We start from the raw sequence: 23039 nt of genomic DNA on the forward strand, positions 1-23039 counted from the left end.
TTGAACATCAAACATCTTTTTGTCAGATACCCAATCAGTCTAAAACAACACTATTCCATAACTTTTTAGTACTATAACCTAACCTCTCACTCCAAACCACTGTCACTCTCTCCTAACTACACAGATTTGAAGAAACTCATTATCTCTCTATGTCCATGGCTGGTAACAACTCTAAAACTATAACCTTTCTAATGTATTTTATTTCTTCATGGTGATATAATTTCGTTCATAGATGTCATGTCTTCAGGTTTTTTCTCATATGTATTCTACCATGCAACATATGTTTGCGTTTTAATATATATCTCATGGTTCCCATTGGTTTTTGATATTTACTCTATATATATGTTTCATGATGTCAGATCCAGTTTTTGTTCCTTTGTTTCACTTTTACAAAACCAATAATGTGTTTTGAGCTTTATTGTTCTTATTTAGTTTACAACATTGTGGTTTCCTACCATTGAGAAAAAAACAAAGTTTACAACATTGTGGTATCCTTTTTCTTTTATCTACTGGTTTCAACTATTCCTCAAACAACTTTGTTTTATTCTAATTAATATTACACTTTTCAAAGTACTGTTATTTTTACCCAACCATGTGTTCTTCTCACATGTTTTTCATTTTTTTGAAAGAAGAACACCATTGTTGTTACCTAACCATGTATTCTTCCACTGTTTTGTTATAAGATCTACTGGGTTCAGCTATTCTTCAAACAACTTTGTTTTATTCTAATATTTCACTTTTAAAAGTTCAAACCTTTTTACATAACCATCTATTCTTCTTACATGTTTTTCATTTTTTTTATAAGAACACCATTGTGGTTATCTAACCATGTCTTCTTCCACTATTTTGTTATAAGATCTAATGGGTTCAGCTATTCATCAAACAACTTTGTTTTATTCTCATTAATAATTCATTTTTTTCTTCTATATATGTCATTTCACTTTTGTAATTTAAAATATACTTTTTAACTATCCATGTCTTTTGATTCCTGATTTCTGGTTATTACACTCACATGTTTGTATGTTTTATGAAGCCTCTATGTATGAAAGGCCAGTTCAGTTCATTGCTGACGTTACTGAGAACAAAGACTTATGGAAAATAGCTGTTAGAGTGAAAGACAAATGGACTGTTGTTAAGGATGGGAAGGAACACTTAGAGATGATCTTAGTTGACGCCAAGGTATACTAATGATTTTTTTTCATGGTCCTTATGATATACAAGTTATTTCACTTAAATTCCTTAATTGTACTGTATGTAGAATATAACACCACTATGTTTGAGGTTGTAGGGGAATGATATACAAGTTATAGTCCCTACTGGATACAAAGCTATGGTTGACAAGCTGTTAACAGAGAATTCTACATACACATTATCTAACTTTAATGTCCTTAAGAATGACTTACCTTTCAAAGCTTCTGATCACAAATACAAACTGAGATGGACTGGTGGAACCACAGCTGTTGATGTCACTGTGCATAATATCCCAGTTCCGGAGATGAAGTTCAAACCTTTTGCTGAGATCTTGGCTGGAAAGTGGCGTCCTGATCAATTATGCCGTGAGTTGGTTGTTGTGTTCCACATCTGACATTAAAAATTATATGACTGTTATACATCAATTCCTTATTACATCTCATGCTTATAACATTACATGAATAAAATCTATAGATGCTATTGGAGTTGTCCAAGAAATGGGATACTGCCAGCTTACAGAAGGAACCGGCAAAAAACTACAAGTCAACTTTACAATGAAAGATTTAAGGTATATATTTTATCTTATATCCTAATTCAATATTCATTTTAGACTCTCACTTATAACAATGTGAACCATGTATGCTTACAGTGACATCTCAATTAACTGCACTTTGTGGGAGGAGTATGCTGGTAGGTTTATCAAGTTTAACACTGAGAGAAAATACAGTGGCCCACTGATTGTTATGCTTGCTTACTGCAAAATCAAAGAAGAAGGTTATATCCTCATTTATATTAGCCACCCTAATTTAATGTGTACTACTCATATTAAACAAAAAATCCCATTTATATCTTTCAATTCGCTGCATTAGGTCGCTTTCCTCTCAGTGTTTCAAACACTTACTCTTACACTAAGTTGTTCATCAATGCTGACATTCTAGAGATCAATCAATTCAGAGCTAGGTAACTATGTTTACAAATTTTTAAACATTTGATTCTAAGTAGGTTGCTATATATCACTCAAGTATGTTTTTATTACTAATCCAGTTTACCTAAAGACGAACAAGTTCAATCTCAAAGTCAGCTAATCTGTACGCAGTCACTTTCTGGCACACAGTATACTTCTGAGGAAGATCTACTATCTAATAACACTGTCATCCCACTTTCTCAAGTTATCCAACTTGACCAGGTATCATTTGTTTTTATAACATTAAACAGTATAGAGTGCACAGGTTACTTCTAAATCTAATCTGGGTTTCTTTTGTACCAGATCACTTATTGTGTCACTGTTGCTAAGGTTGAGAAGGTTAATTCTACAAAAAATGGATGGTACTACTTTGCTTGCCACAAATGCCCTAAGACTGCCAAAGGTGACAAACCTCCTTATACATGTGATGATGGTCACAATACTGAGACAGAGATAGTCAGGTATTAAATATAGTTGTGCAAAATTAAGGAGATGCAATAGCTTTTTCTTTACATAGCGTATTACTGATAAATTGAAGTAATCTGATAAGAACACATCGCCTAATAGTTATACTCTTGGATACAGATACAAGCTTGAGGTTGAAGTGTCTTATGAAGGTGAAAGAAGTACCTTTGTTTTATGGGACCGCGAGGTAACTCAGTAGTTGGGAGTATCTGCTGCTCAGCTCCGCATTAACATGATTCAGGTTAATTAACATTTGTGATTTGTTATATCAGAGTCCCTTCAACAACATTATTAACTCACTGTTGGATAACTTATTTCATTTTTCTTTAGGCTGGTCTAACCAATCGACTAGAGTACCCGAGAATTATGGATGACATTGCTCAAAAGACTTTTGTGTTTAAGCTCAAATGGCAGCCAAGGTGGAAATCAGCTTCTGTTGTTTGTTTTAAGGAAGGACAACCTTTTATTGATCAAGTGAAGTCGAAATTCCCTAACTACCAGGTCACTCATCACACTCATTACCTTTTTAAATGACTATGGCAATGCCTTGGTATAGCATAGTTACATGTGTTATCCTTATATATACAATAAACATACATCATATTAATATGACACCCACTATTTTGCATGTTAAAGATAGTGGAACCAGATAACTTTGAGGTTCAGCCAACTGGTATGATTCAGGACATTGTTACTCCGACTAATCTTGATGATGATTTTATCAATATCTCTGCGGTAAATAACCTACACTCTTATATACAATAAACATTCTGTATTACTCAACCAATTATATCAAGTAGTTATATATGTTACTGACCTCTTTTTATATGCTAACCATGTAATCAACCACCAGGATTTGTCTGGAACAGCTGACCATGATCCTGAGAGTCTCAGCCAGATGACACCTCTTAGCAACTTTAAAGTTCCTGGAGCTTCAAAAAATTGGGACACCATGACACAGCTCACTCCTACAAGCAACATCTCTCTTGCTGCTCCATCTACTAATGACAACATCAATGATGAACCCACCCCTACTCCTGTGAAACCTAAGGTTGTGGTACCACAGACAACACCCCATGATGAGCTCATTCCCACCAAACACTCTTCTTCAAAGAGAGCCAAGCTCATCAAACAGGAGAAGAAGTAAGATGTTGTACTGACCAGGAACAACTTTTTTGTTATGATCAACATAGAGAAGTGGCTTATGATGATTTTATTGACTCCAATTCCACTATTCCTATTTGATCCTTATGCACTTTAAAACATGTTTTGTAATTTAAATATCTTGGTTGATCCTTAGATCCCAAATGGTACCAGACTGTCTTCATTTATGCTTTGCTACTAAATTATATGATTACTATATTACTTAACTCACCACTTTCATTTTATAATTTATGACCTCCAGTTATTGGTTGATAACATTTATTTCAACTTCATTAACAAATTTAAGGCCTGTACCAACTTCCTTACGAAACCATATGACCTAACACATATTTCTGCAATTCATGACTATAACTTTCCCAACTACTACTTTTTCTCTTGCTGTTTTCAGTCGCTGATATATACATTTAGACTTTTATAAAGTAAATCTAAATAAACCTTGCACTGTACAACATACTTTTGTGAAAATCAATAACAATATCATTCAATTCATACGTGTATACTATAGCTCAAATTTATGTAATGCTCTTGCGTTCCAACTTTATTGATTTCCAACTTTATATTTAGTAAGATCATTTAATGATTCTTTATCCCTTCAATCTATAATGAGGTCCAACTTTAAAATAATCTATCCATATAAGACATCTTAAATAAAAACACCTTTCTCAACCTTTGGTGGAGTCATGTTTTACAAGTTTCATATGCTAAGTAGTATTAACTGGATATATATATACTATGTTTTAACTGGATATATATATTAACTGGATCATATATCATATGCTAAGTAGTATTAACTGGATATATAGTACAAATGTTGTACAAGAATATGCCAAGTAGTTTTATATGGATTAATACTGCAAAAAGTTTGAAGAAGAATACCGTCCTTTCAAAAACTATGTACTTTTTAGACTACAAGTGGTTTTGATGTTGGATTATTTAAAAACTTTATTCACTACAAAAGTTTTTCCTACATATTTAGAGATATATCATTACTTTATTTCTTTATACCTGTGAAGACAACCAACACAATATTGGACAAGACATCTTCCAAATATCTCCCTCTCTTTGCCTGCCATGCATTTAATGCCAAGATATCACTTTTGTATATCATCATCACCCGCAGATCTAATTCAGCCAACTACTTGACTATTTCCATCATTTTTAATCTGAGCACCACTACATCATATGTACCATACCTGTTACATTGATTTGTTGTGCAAAGAAAATTACTTTTTGGTCCAACTGTAGGTATCTACTTAGTCATTTCTTTTTTGAGTCCATATTAAACTTCTATTTTAATAACTACATGTGTTCAAAAGCATGCTTTCATCACATACAACATATATTTTATAATGCATTTTCAATATACCTAAATGATGGAAATAATAAAACACATATTAACAGGAACTTTACAAACACTTCAGCACTAACAAATTTACTCCTTCCAAGTTGAGTTACATGCTTCAACACATTTCATTGAAACAAAACAAGGCCTAGGTATGTTCTACATTTGTTCTTATTTCATAACTTTTATCCTATCTTATAACTGCAACATATATTTTATAATGCATTTTCAATATATCTAAATGATGGAAATAATAAAACACATATTGAAGTCTTCAAAAAAATAAAACACATATTAACAGGAACTTTACAAACACTTCAGCACTAACAAATTTACTCCTTCCAACCTGAGTTACATGCTTCAATACATTTCATTGAAACAAAACAGGACCTAGGTATGTTCTACATTTGTTCTTATTTCATAACTTTTATCCTATCTTATAACTGCTACACATGAACATTTCCAGTAGCAACCTAGATATTGAAGTTGTTGCTGTGTTTAATAACATTATTCAGTCTTCCATTTGCCATGACATCAAATTCCTTATCAGTTACCATCATACCGAATCATGCAAATCTACATAAATCTTACAATAATAAATATATACTTCTATATGTACATTGAAATAAACATTGTTAGATGGATTGGTCTGAATATTATATTTATACCAGTTCACTGGATTGTTGATTATATCTGAATTTTTAATGTCCCATTTTGTATATGGATTTGCCAAGGTTTGTTCTACATTTGTTCTTATTTCATAACTTTTATCCTATCTATTAACTGCTGCATATGACCTGTATTAGGAGCAAATTACATAATGGAGTTGTTGCTTGGTTTACTAACATTAATCAGTCTTCCATTTTCCATGACATCAATGCCCATATCAGTTACCATCATAACTACTATATATATATATATATATATATATATATATATATATATATATGTACATTGAAATTAACTTTTATAGATGGATTGGTCTAAATATTATATTTTTAGCTCTTCACTATATTCTTGATTATATCTTTATTATTACTGTACCATTTTGTTCCTTGGATGTCCTAGACAATGAAGAAGGATCATGTATCACTCGAGACTAAGGCTGCTCAAGCTAGGACACGAAGGATTTCCTTGCAAAAAAACAAGACCAGCATTGGAAGTAGTCAGACACAAAAGGCACCTCTTAAGTGATATTACAAATTCAGCAGTTAACAGGAAAACCACTTTAGAGTCTGATACAGTTAACCCACCTACTAAGAAGAAACAAACTACTTTAAGTAGAACTGGCCATGTATCTGATGGTACTGCCAATAAACATATTATGAACATTCCTGGCCCATTGTTTTCCCCACAAACTGAAGTTAACAACAAGCGTACTGCTTTGTCACAGCCTTCTACATACATTGCTGACACTAAGAAGAAGAGACTTCAGCCAAACATACCAGATCAAGTCACACCACCAGTCATACAACCTAGGTTATTTAATGATTCTCAAAGAAACATTGCCAAACCACATGAATTTCCAGACCTACGTTACAAAATATCACCATATACTGAAAGTCTTAAAAGATCGTTACCTGGAATGTATGGCTATGACATACTCAAAGAAAATAGGTCTCCTTCCCCAAACTTAACTCCACAAGATAATATGCATAGTGAGCATAATGCAGACTATCCATCAAATGAGTCCGTTCTCTCAAGGTCCAAGAGAAAGACCCGTGCTACAGTTCTTACAACAAAGGAGAATACACCCCCCACACAAGGTGATGAGAATCATTTTCCTGCAACAAATGTTGGTAAAAATACACAAATTTCAGATCTTCATTACAACATACCACATAGTAAGAAAACTGTTACCAGAAGTGTACCTGGATTGAACCTCTTTCATAAATTCTCAGGAACCATTCAACCTACTAAAAAAACTGTTGCATCACATATCTTCCAGCCTAACCAAACATCTCATTTTCCTTACATTACAACCAGGTCAAAATCCATGGCCAAAAAACAGATTCTCGAAAATACTCCATCCACTTCAAAGTCACAATCGCCTGCCAAAAAGAATGAATTGAGTAGTTTAAGAAACAATGTTCCTATGATCAATGAAGGTCATCTAACCAATGAGATTGATGTTAGTCACCAAGACAAACCATGGTGTGACCCAACACCAACGTATGTTGATACTTCTCAGCTTCAAAATAATAGGAAAAACCTTCACACAGATGCTGAATACTTTGCCAACATGTCTAATTCTTTACCAACTCCAACTGAAGACAGTGATGATGAAAATCAAGATTCCTCTGATGAAGAATTTATAAATACAGACAGTAACCAATCAGATTTCAGCAGTGATGATGACATTGAACAAGATGATGACATTAATTTCGAAGGTTTGTCGTTTATTCAATTTTATATTCTGATTTCAATGTTTAATGTGACTAAATTAATAATCTCTGCAATAAATCTAATGCAAACAGCTTACGGTGATATTGGTGATCCTGTTTGGGAGTGTCCAAAATGCAAAGCACTAACGTGGTATCAAGAAAGGAAACATAAACCAAGGAATACCACTAATCCTAAATTTCAGTTATGTTGTGGTGATGGGAAAGTACAACTACCTATGTTAGAACAACCTCCACAGCTACTTCAGAATCTCTTATTTCAAAACATCAGCAAACAAAGCAAGAACTATCAGAAGAATGCTAGAACATATAATGCTATGTTCTCATTCACATCTCCCGGTATGCAAATGGATACAATGGATCTGAAGGGTAGAGGTCCCCCAAACTTAAGGATTCAAGGACAAGTGTGTCACCGGATTGGATCCATGTTACCTTTGCCAGGAGTACGTCCTAAATTTGCACAGTTATATATATATGACACAGATAATGAAATTGAAAACAGGATGGCAAGTTTTAGGTATCTTTCTGTTGATAGACATTTTCGTTTTTAATTCAACTACCAAAGTATATAATTGCGTCTAATTTAGATGTCACATGTGTTATTATTCCTCATTATAGAGACAATAAAGACATTGATCAGAACATAGTCAAAGAATTAAAACAAATGCTTGATAACAACAATGTTCATGCCCAGGCTTTCAGAATGGCCAGAGATGTGTTTAAGAATGGACATGTTCAAGATGTGCGATTGAAACTGATATCCGAGAGGAAAACTGATGGTAGAATGTACAACAAACCAACTGTTTCTGAAGTTGCGGCACTAATTGTTGGTGACATTGACTTAGCTGAGCGAAGAGATATCATCATGCAAAGTCAGTCGGGAAATTTACAGAGAATTGATGAATTTCATGCAAGTTATCTTGGATTCCAGTATCCCCTACTTTTTCCATTCGGTGAAGATGGTTATCGCCCTGACATTTTGCATAGGTTTAGGCATGAAACCAAAATCACAAAGCATAACAGATTGACAATTAAAGCTTGGTTAGGGTTTAGAATTCAAGCAAGGAAAATGGAAGCAATGACTTTGCTTCTTTCAAGGAGACTCTTTCAACAATTTTTGGTTGATGGTTACACAATGATGGAATCTGAACGGCTCAATTGGCTTAGAAGGAATCAGTCCAAACTTAGAGTTGGTAAGTATAGACAACTTATTGATTCCAATAACAGTTCAAATCAAAGTCAAAGTCAAAAAATAATCCAAGGTAAAAGAGTTGTTCTACCATCAACCTTTGTGGGCAGCAAAAGGTACATGGATCAGTTATATTTTGATGGGATGGCAATTTCAAGTGCAATTGGATTTCCAGATCTATTTATAACTTTTACATGTAATCCAAATTGGCCTGAGATCACAAGAGAATTGGGAAAATTCAATCTTAAACCAGTTGATCGTCCTGACATCATTGCAAGGGTTTTTAAAATCAAATTTGATGAGCTTATGAAAGACTTGACCAAAAGGCATGTACTTGGGAAAGTGATGGCATGTAAGTTCTTTTGTGTTTTATTTCTAACTTTATATATTGCTATATCAAGATAATATCATAAACCTCTTCATAACAACCTTTATATTTATCAGATATGTACACGATCGAATTTCAGAAAAGAGGCCTACCTCATGCTCACATTCTTATCTTTTGCATCCTTCAAGCAAGTATCCTACACCAGAAGATATTGACAAAATCATTTGTGCAGAAATCCCTGATCCCAATAGACACACTGAATTATACAACTTGGTCAAAAGTCACATGATCCATGGACCATGTGGTAAAGCTAGATTGTCATCACCATGTATGAAAAATAACAAATGTTCTAAATACTTTCCCAAAATGTATACTGAACGTACTGTTGTTGATCAGGATGGCTATCCAGTCTACAGAAGGAGATCTAAAACGTTTACTGTTGTAAAAAATGGTATTACCTTAGACAATAGACATGTTGTTCCATACAACACAAAATTGTTGCTCAAATACCAGGCTCATATCAACATGGAGTGGTGTAACCAGAGCACATCCATCAAATACTTATTCAAATACATCCACAAGGGATATGATCGCATCACAGCTAGAATCCTACCATCACAGACCAATGGGAAATCTATACAACAACATGTGGATGAAATCAAAGAATATTTGGATTGTAGGTATATTTCTCCAAGTGAAGCCTGTTGGAGAATATTTTCATTCTCAATTCATGGCAGGAGACCAGCTGTTGAGCGTATGTTTTTCCATCTAATTGGTGAAAAGATCATTTACTTTACAGATCATTCTAGAATGGAAAATGTCCTAGAAAAAGCAAGTGTAACTGAGTCTATGTTCACTGCATGGTTACAAGCAAACAAAGATTTTGAAGCAGCAAGAGAACTAACATACGGTCAGTTTGTTAACAAATTTGTGTATAACAAAAAGACACGTATTTGGACACCAAGGAAGAGGGGTTTTACTATTGGTAGATTGATATGGGTGCCACCAACAACAGGGGAACTTTTTTACCTCAGGTTAATGTTAACTGCAGTTAAAGGTCCAAGAACATATGAAGACATCAGAAAAGTTGGTGATATACAGTACTTGAGTTTCAAGGATGCTTGCTTTGCTATGGGATTCCTGGATGATGACAGGGAATTCATTGGAGCAATTCGAGAAGCATATCAATGGGGTTCAGGATATTTCTTAAGGAGATTGTTTGTTATTATGCTCATGTCTGGAGCAATTAACAGACCACGTCATGTCTGGCACAACACTGTCCAATGGTTGTCTGATGGAATACTGCACACACAACGTGCTTTGTCAAATAACAAAGGTATGGAACCTTTACATATAAAAAGTTGTTTCTAACCATTGTCTTTTGAATACATACAATGTATGTGCTTTGTGTTTATATAAGTTTACATGATATATTTATCCTTACATTTTCTCAACAGAACTAATACTGACTGAAGAAGAATTGCACAATTTGACATTGTTAGAAATTGAAAAGTTATTACAAGGTTGTAGGAGAACTTTGAAAGATTTTCCTTCCTTGCCTTATCCAAAAGGATACATACTTCAACAATTGGGCAATAGGTTCATCTATGATGAACGCAGTTATGACACTAACACCCTTAAAGCAGAACACCAAGAACTATTTTCAACCCTTACAGGTAACATAACTTCACAAAACCAAACATAACATCAGTTTATTTGATTACTACTTCATAATGTTCACTAATTATACGCTACTTTTTACATGTTATATAGATGAACAACACATGATATATGATAAAATCATGTTGGCCGTTTCAAACCAGAATGGAGGAGTTTTCTTTTTGCATGGTTATGGGGGGACAGGGAAAACTTTTATGTGGCGTACACTTGCAAGTGCATTGAGGTCTAAACATGAAATAGTACTAACTGTTGCTACAAGTGGAATTGCATCATTGTTATTACCTGGAGGCCGAACTGCGCATTCAAAATTCAAAATGCCTGTACCTACTTTCGATAACTCAACTTGCAACATAGATCATGATAGTTATTTGGCTGAACTTCTACGACAAACCAAGCTAATCATATGGGATGAAGCACCAATGGCCCATAGATATATTTTTGAATGTTTAGACAGAACACTCAGGGATATAATGAGTACTGAAGATGTCAGATGTGAAACTATTTTTGGTGGTAAAGTAATCGTTTTTGGTGGTGATTTTAGACAGATTCTACCAGTTATACCAAGAGGGGACAGATCAGACATTGTTCATGCATCAATTAATGCATCTTACATTTGGGATCATGTTGAGGTGCTAACTCTCACAAAAAACATGAGACTCAAACATGGCTCTAATTCTGAAGAGAATCAAGAAATTGAAGAATTCTCAAATTGGCTTCTAAGTGTTGGTGAAGGAAAGGTTAGTGAGCCAAATGATGGGTACGCAGAAATACCTATTCCACCAGAAATGTTGATCACAGAATATGATGATCCAATACTAGCCATTATTCAAAGCACTTATCCAGATTTCTTGAATAATTTTCATTCGTATGAATACTTGAAAAGTAGAGCAATCCTAGCATCAACAATCGAAGTAGTTGACCAAATAAATGACCATGTTCTAGGTCTAATGCCAGGTGAAATATTAAATCATTTGAAACTAATTTTATGAATGGAACCTTCAATTTTTGTAGCCTAATATCTGTCTGGTATTACATTTACAGGTCAAGAAAGGGTATACTTCAGCTGCAACTCAATTGATAGATCAGAACTTAACGACAACAGCATTGTTGATGTTTTAACACCTGAGTTTTTAAGTACACTACGTACTTCAGGACTTCCCAATCACCAAATCAAGTTAAAAGTTGGAAGTCCTATCATGCTTTTGAGGAATATAGACCAATCTGAAGGTTTGTGTAATGGAACAAGGTTGTCACAAAAATGGCTAATCATGTATTGGAAGCAAAAATCATGGGTGGCAAACATCATGGTAATATCACATATATTCCCCGTATGGATATGTCACCATCTCAGTCTCCATGGCCTTTCAAATTATGTCGGAGACAATTTCCAATTGTTGTTTCATACGCAATGACAATCAACAAATCCCAAGGTCAGAGTCTTGATTGGGTTGGCTTATATTTACCAAAAGATGTTTTTAGTCATGGTCAAATTTATGTTGCACTTTCTAGAGTAACAAGCAAGAAAGGTATAAAAAATTTGGTGCATGATGAAAAAAAGGTTGCAAAACTAACAACAACAAATGTTGTCTATAAAGAGGTTTTCCAGAATGTTTTACAGGTAACTTAACTGAACATTATTAAACATCATCATTTTTATATAGTTTTGCAATGTTGTTTTTAATTCATACAAAAATTAGACCTCATATATAAAACACATATCATACTAACTTACAATATATACCATTTTACATGCAGGATTGATGATCCAGCTCTTTGAGCATGTAATGAATTTCATCCCATTTTCAAGTGCATCCTGGAAACAATTCAACAATGATCATGTTAAGTTTGCACTATAGAATTCCTTTATTGTTATAGTCCACTTATCTTTTGATCTGCATTCTAAAATTATGTAATATTTAACTTTAATATAACTTCTTGATGAAATTAACACATGCAAACTGGTGGTAGTCAATATATTCTACATCTTAACAACACACGTTACAATTACTCTAACCATACTTTCACTACAAATTGGAATTTTTAACATGTCAATTACATACATTTTGCTGATACCCATAACACTCATCTATAATCAGATGCAGACTAACACCTTTTCTGCACAACTAATTTTGACATGCATATTACTTATGTTTAATTCTACTTTTATTACATACATTATATCAGATACATTATCAGTGGGCCAACTCCAATTTTTCTCCAATTGTAACCTTCTTATCTACACATTAGTACTCAAACTAAAGACTATATAACTTACCAAAATGGAGTTCACACTCAAGGTTGCAGCCGTAATAGTTATCTTCCATGAATGCCTATTGATGTTACCAATTAACTTACATGTGGAACTTCCCTCTCTTGGACCAAATTCTGCTTCAACACCAGCTGGATCAAAATTTCCCATATAGTTCTACATACTTAGGACCAATCTCATCCCTACAATTGACTTCAATGAAATTCAACCAAATTAGATACGATCCGGACACCAATCTCTTTTACAAATTTTGTAATATTACAGAATTAACAGTACCTGGAACTTGAATACATCGATGAAGCACAAGGTAAGTTATCTATCTCAATAATTTCACCCAAATGGGATAACCACAACAAATGCCTGATCTTCTATGTATGATATTTCATTTTTTTTTTTTGCACAGATGGACAACCAAAATAGTTCATGCTTATTGTTTCTTTTTTCCTTTCCTTTTCAATGCATGTTGGAATTTCTTACCAGATATAATTATGTTGAAGACATTAAAGACAAGTTGACAGTCAAATACAATTGCATGTGAAATGTGCAGTACCTTTCTTACATTGATAGCAACTTATCATTTTAATATTATTTTTTAATATTATTAGCTACAACACAATATTTTGTAAAAAAACAAAATATTTCTCATAACATTATATGTTGTGTATAAAATAAAGTTGGATTTTATAATGGTGCACACATACACCAGTTAATAATCCAACAAACCATTGTTTAATTTATAAAATATTATATATTTATGATCTATACAAGTTCTCAATACAATACTAACTGCTTTAATTACTTAACCACCACTACTGAGACAACAGTTAATATTACTCAAAAGTTATTACAAATTATCCACCATTATTTTAAATATTTCATCATTCTATAAAATTGCTATTATTTACTACATGTAATCATCAAATTTAAATTATTAACACTAAATCTTCATTCAAATAAGACAGCTTTTAATTAAACCATTAATCAAACATGACATTTTATAAATATTATCCTAATTCATATCGATAGAAGAGAGATAATTACACAAGCTTACAAAAACATGTAGAATCTCAAGAATTGCACTTTATGCTGTTAATAGTTTAGAACCCTGCAAAAGCAAATAACCAAGCTGCTACCCAAGTGTGTTGTTGCATGTTACACGTTACATGCCAGACAAACAAATTTCAATAGTACAATTGCAATTGCCATTATATGTTTAGTACATAATAAATAATTATATAGTTAATTAATTATTATAAGTCCATTTATTTATACCGAATATTGACCTCTTTCACAACTCAATAATATAATATTGACTATGCAATTCATAAATATTACATTACGATTTTTAGTAAACAAGCTGTACCATTTTTTCAATTTAAAATAGGGAACAAATTAAACATAATACAATAAGTTTATATTGTCTTTGTACAACATAATCATTATACATCCATTTCATTAACTCCAAATTACATATCGACCCCATTAACAAAATCCATATATGTTTCAAATGAACAACTTTAACAACTGCTCTTTAAAAACGTTACTATTATATATTTAAAATTCATTAACATAGCTGTATTTCAACTACCATGTTTATACTTCTTCAACCAACTTAAGTAATGTGTTATTAATATTATAGACTCTAAACTATAACTACCATTCACACATACAGCTGTTCAATTGTACACATCGTTACCTCTACTTTATATTGGTTATTGTACGGTCTTATTATTTAATGGTGAATGCTTCTCAATTATTTTCAATGGCGTTAGTTATATATTCTACCACTTCTTCATCCATATTCTTAAATTTCATCTTTCCTTAACAAAATGAACTCAAACAATCCATATTTCATGACTGTATGCAATAAAGATCAGGTACCTCTTCCATCTTTATTAGACATTTTCAACTTTCTGACATGGTTATATTAATTTCATAATATATATTAATTTCACAATATATTTTGTTTCTTATTCAGATTATAGCAGAATTAGACCCAATTTTTATTGCCGAATATTACAATGAATTAGAGGAACAATGGCTGTTAGTTGATGATAATGGTAATCAACATATTATTGAATATAACCAATGTCTCACTATGCCTCTTCTAACTCAAGGTTGGGGTCAATTGGCATCTTACTACAATATCAATACTTATGGTCTGATGTCATTTACATACTTAGGAGATAGTAAGTTCAAAATACATATCTTCCATGGACCTATTCACACAAATGAATTTCCTCGGTTTCACAAATTGACTACATCTATAACTCGCAACTCAACTTTTGTAGTTTTTGTGCCCGATCTTGCTAATATTCAAGCCAAATTGGTAAGTAATTCAATGTTTCTGTTTATGCCATATTTTTTTTCATTGCCAAATATTGACTTCTATATATTATTATTTCAGACATTACCAACAGATTTTGGATTGTTCCTGATAAGAAAAGGTCACAAAGAGTTAAGATTATGTGGACCATCTAATACCATCACTACTTGCAAGTTATGTTTTGAAGAAAATGATCAACAAACTGAAACAATTGTTAAGCTTGGGAAGGGTTGGACTAAGTTTTTCCTTAAAAATAATATTTTTGATAATTATATATTAGAGTTCAAATGTGACTCAATTATGGCTAAAAATTATGTATTTGTACTAATATATGATGAAAGTCTTAGGCACTTCTTTTAAATTACATTTATTGTTATATTTCAATGCTATTTTCTTTCTATAGTTAATATGTTCCGTATCAATTTTATATATATTTCATTCTTATGTTGATCAGTAGCTTTCGACCTAAATGTTTTACTACCAATTACAATCATAATTCTTTATGAATTTTTATATTAATAAATTTTTTTCTTAATATAATATGAGCTGAATTTATTGGTCGTATATTGATTAATATATTTTGATGAAATTGTATACCCTGAACATAATTGATGATAGATTTAATCATACTTTCAACCACATTACATTAAAATAACAAACCATGACTTAGATCAAATTGTTACATTCTTCTAGCCCATGTTTATTCAACAACACAATACACCACAAAACAATGACAAAACAAAGACATTGTTAAGACTACCACAGCTAACACACTCAGTTGGAAACAATTTTTTTGACTTTCATATGTTTTGCACTATTGCAAACAATTATTTCCAATATATCACCAATTGCTAAATATCTTTGCTGAACATAATCTTCCCATTCTCTTGCTATGTATTTCTCACCGCTGTCTTCATCATCTTCTTCAATCTCACAGCTACATGAGAAACCAATTTCCTCATCAATTAACTTTATCTATTTCTGATTGGGATATAAACACTCCTCAATAATATTCTTTGGAATCATCTGCAAAACAAGAAAAAAATAAATTGTTATGGTTTCTTGATTATACTAATACATACTCATTAACTCACCATTATGAAATAATATGATTAAACTTACCAGCACACGTCGATCATTACCGGTCAATTCACTTATACTCAACTGCCAGGATCCACTCTTTACCTTATGTCCACTTTTTTCTGCTAATCCCACAAACTGAGGATAACTTTGACAAAAGTTCTCTTCAAATGAAGCAGGATCATATGTTGCAAGATATTCTGCATAATCTGGGTCAAGTTCATCGCTGCACAATTGTGTTTTGGACAAAACTTAGACTTGAATCATTATTCCAATTGTTATAAAACTATCTAACTATATTATGTAGTTTTTATTGGATATAATCCATACTAAATTAATTTATGTGAATGTGAATATTGCTGCAATTACTCTTAATAACTATTAGTATATTATGTAATTTACCTGGACGAAGAAGACATCTCCAATGAGATCAGATTTTTGTATCACCAAAGTAGTATAATGCCTATAGCAGAGAGGACCTAATGCAATTATTTCTTAATGCAACTTCTTCTTATATCTCCACATGTATATTATATATGATCGTACATAGGCTACTTACAAAGGCTTAATTATTTATTGAATATTGTACTTTCCAACAACTATTAGACCTGCATGCTGGACATACATACGGTCAATTTCAATGTTATATTATTTTATATAACAATGCATGTACAATCACATCTAATAGTTAATTTACTATACATTTTGATTCTTTTCTTACACCATATTTTCGTACAAATTTATATGTGAAGCCATCTCAATGTTTTGTCCTATATATGCTTATAGACCAATGCCCTCTAACACGCATACATCTGTTCATGAGCATGCACTACACAAGTTGACATGTTTGTAATATACACTACAGTATATCAGCTGATCCATGTTCTATTATAAATATACAATATCATCATATATCAAATACCTACCTTGGTGTCCACCATTAAATTCTATAACCAATTTTATTCAAAATATGTCATCAATTGAAGCTATTCAACAAACCGATCCCATATGCAATTTTTCTACCGTCAGGTTATATAACCAGGTTCAAACATATAAGATTATCTTCGTTCAATTTACATTCATTTTAGTTTATTTTGATTAAAAGTTGTTTGCTTTTATATTTACTATGATTCATTGTTCATTTCAGTATCATACAGAAATTGAGCCGTCCTTTCTAGAAAATTATGGTAATCGTTTTGAAGATACTTGGGATATTGTCAACCAAGATGGATCAATAATAAAACTCTACATTCGAAACAATATCTATAATCCTACTATAGCTAATGGATGGAAACAACTCAAAAATTACTATCACCTGACTCAAAATGTTCAAGTTCATTTTGACTATTTTGGAGGAAATTTGTTCAAAATCGCAGATTTCAATATAATCGAAAATCTGGATACCATACCATCCTTTCACAGCAGAAGTACAATACCAAATGAGACAAAGTGCTTCGATTTTCAATTGTCTAAAAGAGACTTGGACAGATCAACACTGGTTAGACCATTATATACTTTTATATTTAATCTTTTTCAAATATAGATATTCAACTTTGATTTTTAAAAATTATTTTCTACTTTCCTTGCAGATATTACCTGTTGAGTTTGGTCATTATTTGGAATACAATGTATGTGACAGTTTAATTTTATGTGGAGATGATGGAGATATCCAAACATTCGATGTCATTAAGAACCTCAATAATAACAACACCATTCAGTTGGGGCCTAATTGGAAAAGATTTTCCCGTCGTCAGCATTTTACTATTAATTGTACTATTAGATTTAAATTTACTTTCAATAATTGTTATGTAGCTCAGGTTTTTGAACTTTAATTGTTCTAACTATTGTATGATGTATTTCCAAGCCATTGAGATGTATGTTTCTTTTATTTTTATTTCAGTGAAGCATGTACGTTTATATTGTAATATATTTTAATATTAATTGTTTGTTTTATTTTTATGGAAACCTTATTTCTACTATTATTGATTATTTTATAATGTCTTCGGTTACATTGTTTACTTATTGTGCGTATGTTATCATTTCTATTCAGGTGCTTACGAATTATTTTTCTAAGTTTTTGACTTGCAACATTACCACATCTTCATATAACAAATTGCTACAAGTTATAAACTAACTATAAAACCAAACGGTTTTATTTTTCCTTATAATATACATTGAGAATAATGTTATGTCAACTAATGATAAAAATGCTACTACATCAAAATATGCATCTTGCATTATTTATAACTTCCATACATAACTTAACTGCAATACTATGATCGCTGATACTAATCAGTAATCACCACTCTATAGGACTAACGTTAAGTCTTCGAGCTGGGATTTCAAAATTAAACATAATGTGAGATCCAACTAACCAATGTTTTCAACCAATAAAATCATCCCATCCTTTAGACATATACTTATTACTTTGATCTCGAACATCACTACATATATCACATTGATACAATTTGTCCATTTCTTCATCAACTAGAGTTAAGCTATTAATATCGTTATTCTTCAGTACTTCAACAACCTGCTTGGGAAAATGCTATAAACAATAATAACATGTCGTTGCTACAATATTTTTAAGCAACATAATATTAAAATAACAACCAAATATATATACCATTATATATTTAAAATAACTTACATTAACCCTCTTCCATTTACACATTTCTTTGTTAACTTATAGCTCGGCAACAAAGGATTTATATCAATATTCATTTCTACAAAATTTCAGTTTTTGTGTGTCTCAACAAAGAATTTTTTCTAACGCACGTTCATTCAACACCATATCAATAACCAATCAATTAATATAATTTATTTAACTAAAATATATGAATTGTCAAATCAAATAATAGATGGATTATTTTTGTATTGTATTTCATCCCGTCCTATATATATGCTCCTATTTATAAGATAATTTCACAGCTTTTAAGATGTAATTATTTCTTAAAATAATTTTTTCCCCTTTCTTTTAAGTTTGTCATTTTAATCTTAATAAATGTATTCAATAATTCATACTCTTTTATAAGGGTATATTTGTAAAATAATTCAATATTTTACGATAATCAATGACTCTATTGGTTTTGATGTTTTTTAGTTTTTCTTCGTATATTATGGACCAAATAGAGTACACTGATTTATACATGCATTGGTCAACACATGACAATATACTTTGATTATTACAAAAACCGTGCTAAGAACAGTCTAATCAATTACTAAAAAGTTTCTCTTTTAAATTGCACGATGAATTGACCATTGAATGCTATATATCTGTCAGGAATCTATATATACACACATTAACAACATTCATTAATTTTGAAATATACGAAATAAACCATCTGGTACCTAATATAAGCAACATAATACATTTTAGGTTCATTCATTTATTAATGTATTTGTTCTATAATGATGAATATTCATAAATACAATGTCAATCATTAAATGAATAAACCTAACATATAATTTTTTGGTTATATTAGTGACCTGATGGTATATTTATATAATCCAAACTTGATGAATGTTGTTAACGTGTGTATCTTTATATTCCTGACAGTTTATTACCATTCAATGGTCAATTTAGTGTACAATTTATAACACACATATATTATTCCTGACAGTTTACACCCACTACAATTCATTTATTCATAACACTACAGTTACATTTTTTTTACCCCTATACTCAAATTCATAACACTACACTGACATTTTTTTTTACCCATATACTCAAACTATATATATATACAATACAGTATTATACACTAATACAACACGTAACTAACAATATTGGTTTCTTCAACATGTCTTCTTTCCAAAAACTACTCCAACAAGATCCACTTGAACATTTTTCTATTGCACACTTAGCTTCTCAGGTATCATTTTACCATGTTTGTTTAACTAAATATTCTTTCTAATTCTTTTTACTTATACTAATTGTCTTTCTTTTTTCATCACTTTTAGAAATATTCAGAAGTTGAACCTGAATTTGTTAAAAAATTCTCTGACCAACTTCAGAATAAGTGGCATATTATAGATGAGGATGCTGAAGTGAATGAACTAAAGTTCAAAAACTGCTGCATTTTCCCTATTATAACTGATGGATGGGAAGAATTCATTAAAAAAACTAATCTTCCTACAAATGCTCAAGTGATGTTCTCATTTTATGGGAAAAGTATATTTGCAATTGCTGGATTTAGAGAACTTAATGATCCTATCAGTTATCCAAAATTCCATAGCAGAAGTCTTGATCCAAATGAGACTTTCTATTTTGATGTTGCCATGCTAGACTTCAACTTGAATCAACAAAAAAAGGTAAATATCACCATTATTATCCCATTCTTTCTTTCTTGTATTCGTTTTCTCATTGATTTTTTTAATTAATCATAATATTCACCTAAATTTTTCATTTTTTTTATTTTGTAGTATATTCCTCGCAAATTTGGTGACTTTCTCAAACAAAACGGCTTTGAACTACTATATTGCAGTACTGATCTAGGACAATTCCAGATTTTTGAAGTACTTCTGAAGAATGACAAAGATTATACGGTTGAATTAGGTCTAGATTGGAACAACTTCTGCCAAGCAAACAACTTCAAGACAGGAGCACTTCGATTCAAATTCACAAAAAACTTCACTACTGCTTCATGCCATGTCTACCAGCTCCCAACCACTGCTTCCAGTTATACATCTGTGTAGTTACTCAATTTCAAACCACTGCTTATGATATTACGTGCACTATCCCTACAAAAAAGTTATTTCCCTATTTTATATTATTGGATTTTATGTTGCTGTGCTAAGACATCAATGTTATCTATATGTAATTTCTTTTTTAATTATTATGTATGGTTGTAATATTTAAATTTCAATGCACTATGTTTATTTCTTTTAACGTGTAAGTTGTTCTACTACTTTATATATATTCTATATCATTTCATCGATTACTTCGTCTCAAGTTTATCAATTCATCTATTATGAAATTAATATCAAATGTTAATATTAAATAACACACTACTTCTATTACACATCTATTGATTATAAGGTACATAATTTCTTGGTCACTTGACCATTCAATCTCATTTATTAAGGCATGACATGTCTATTACTGCTGCACTACAAATCTATATATCAGCTACACACTCATATTACTCTTTCCAACACATTATTCTGTTCACCATGTCCTTTAACTCTCTACACCAATACTTCCACAATGTACCTATAATTGCAACATTTCACCTTCTATTTATATTCTGTTCAAAATTATTTCGATTACATTTACCAGGTACCAATGGAATCAAGTTCTTCATCAATTAGTGAACTACCACAAAACCAAAGATCAGTTAATTGCAGCATAGCTCCATCAATGACTTCTGAAACTAATAGACATTCCTTCATTGTAGTTTGCACCGAGGTATTACTACTATTTTTTTTCCTACCAAATTTTCATTACATTGCACTAACATCATTTTATTGCTATTACAGGTTATTTGCGAATTAGATCCCATTACTATTGCTGAACTTTTTGATGACCTAGATGCGCGATGGACCTTGGTTGATGGTTTGGGAAATGTTAATGAAGTTCATTTTAACAAATCTATGATTATGCCAATCATTACAACTGGTTGGCCTCAGTTCAGAAAGTTTTATAATATAACAACAAATCCACTAATGTCTTACACTTATGTAGGAAGTAGTATATTCCTAATCAAACTCTTCAACGGTTCTACATCAACAAATGAATATCCACGTTATCACAGATTAACTACTTCTTGTCTTAAAGATCTAACTTTTGAGGTTCACATGCCAGATACTAACCCAATAACTTCTAAATTGGTAATCCTTCAATCTTTATTTCTCATTATACATTAAATGTTACTTTGCAATTATTCTATTTTGTTACTCATTTTTTCATCCTTTTATTGCATTTTAGATTCTACCACCTCACCTTGGACTTTTTTTCCAAACCATCAATCATGAATATATCCGAGTATGTGGTGGATCAAATACTATAACTATTTGCAAATTGGTCTTCAAGAAGGATGTCAATAGCAATACAAGAACTATGATGATTACACGTGGTTGGAGATCATTCTGCTTTCATAACCACATTTCTCCCAACGATCTACTCGAATTTAAGTGCGACTCAATAATGGCCAAAAACATCGTTTTCGTTCACAAAATAAATAGAAGTAATTAAATGCTACTATCTATTATAATTATGTAACAACAACTGTATTCTATGTTAACTTTCAGTTTATTACGTACGACATTTTCTAATTATGTAATTTTTTTTTCAACGTTTAATTTCAAATTTATAATATCGCGCTATTGAATATTATTAATACTACTCATTTTTACTCTCCATTATATTTAATTATTCGCTTCATCACTGCTCTTATTATATTATAGCACTTAAAATATATCAGTATTTATTTTTGGTAACATTAGACTTTTAGCCACTTAAATTAAGTTCAGTTTTTTTCCATTTTCATATATAGTTCATACAATCATGACTTTTAAGCTTAATAATTCATATCAAAATGGATCAAAAGGACAACATTGAACTGAACACAATAGTAATGACTAAGTTGTTAAAACAAATAAAGTTAAACGGATTGGAAGTGTAATTTTGCCTAAGTT

The 23039-nt window shown here is 31.5% G+C and overlaps 1 protein-coding gene, 1 long non-coding RNA gene and 2 pseudogenes across 3 annotated transcripts; 3 read left to right on the forward strand and 1 right to left on the reverse strand.

The window, feature by feature from the left end:
- Positions 1-918: 918 nt before the first annotated feature.
- LOC146943518 (uncharacterized) lies at positions 919-4011 on the forward strand (annotated as a pseudogene). The gene is made up of 10 exons (XR_015028106.1): positions 919-1179; positions 1289-1556; positions 1666-1759; positions 1841-1965; positions 2061-2151; positions 2236-2377; positions 2459-2616; positions 2741-2861; positions 2951-3129; positions 3395-4011. The product of XR_015028106.1 is annotated as an uncharacterized LOC146943518 (transcript).
- A 3819-nt stretch (positions 4012-7830) lies between these two features.
- LOC146943519 (uncharacterized) lies at positions 7831-12352 on the forward strand (annotated as a pseudogene).
- Positions 12353-15888: 3536 nt separating this feature from the next.
- On the reverse strand, positions 15889-16928 carry LOC146943520 (uncharacterized). The gene is made up of 3 exons (XR_015028105.1): positions 16803-16928; positions 16443-16626; positions 15889-16346 (listed from the first exon to the last, which is right to left on the reverse strand). It is a non-coding gene; the product is annotated as an uncharacterized LOC146943520 (long non-coding RNA).
- A 4759-nt stretch (positions 16929-21687) lies between these two features.
- On the forward strand, positions 21688-22596 carry LOC146943521 (uncharacterized). The gene is made up of 3 exons (XM_085747715.1): positions 21688-21810; positions 21882-22232; positions 22330-22596. Exons 1-3 carry the CDS (start codon positions 21688-21690, stop codon positions 22594-22596), a joined length of 741 nt encoding a protein of 246 aa, XP_085603841.1.
- Positions 22597-23039: the final 443 nt, after the last annotated feature.

Source organism: Medicago sativa, chromosome 2 (genome assembly GCF_051527215.1).
Source record: "Medicago sativa cultivar Bolivia chromosome 2, Bolivia_mono, whole genome shotgun sequence".
In the NCBI taxonomy this organism is placed as follows: Eukaryota; Viridiplantae; Streptophyta; class Magnoliopsida; order Fabales; family Fabaceae; genus Medicago; species Medicago sativa.

What these genes read in the sequence shown, in the direction of transcription:
- LOC146943521 (XM_085747715.1), top strand. Translation starts at nt 21,688, where the DNA reads ATGGAATCAAGTTCTTCATCAATTAGTGAACTACCACAAAACCAAAGA. An exon ending in TCATTGTAGTTTGCACCGAG is followed by an intron (nt 21,811 to 21,881) that starts GTATTACTACTA and finishes TTGCTATTACAG; the next exon opens with GTTATTTGCGAATTAGATCC. An exon ending in ACCCAATAACTTCTAAATTG is followed by an intron (nt 22,233 to 22,329) that starts GTAATCCTTCAA and finishes ATTGCATTTTAG; the next exon opens with ATTCTACCACCTCACCTTGG.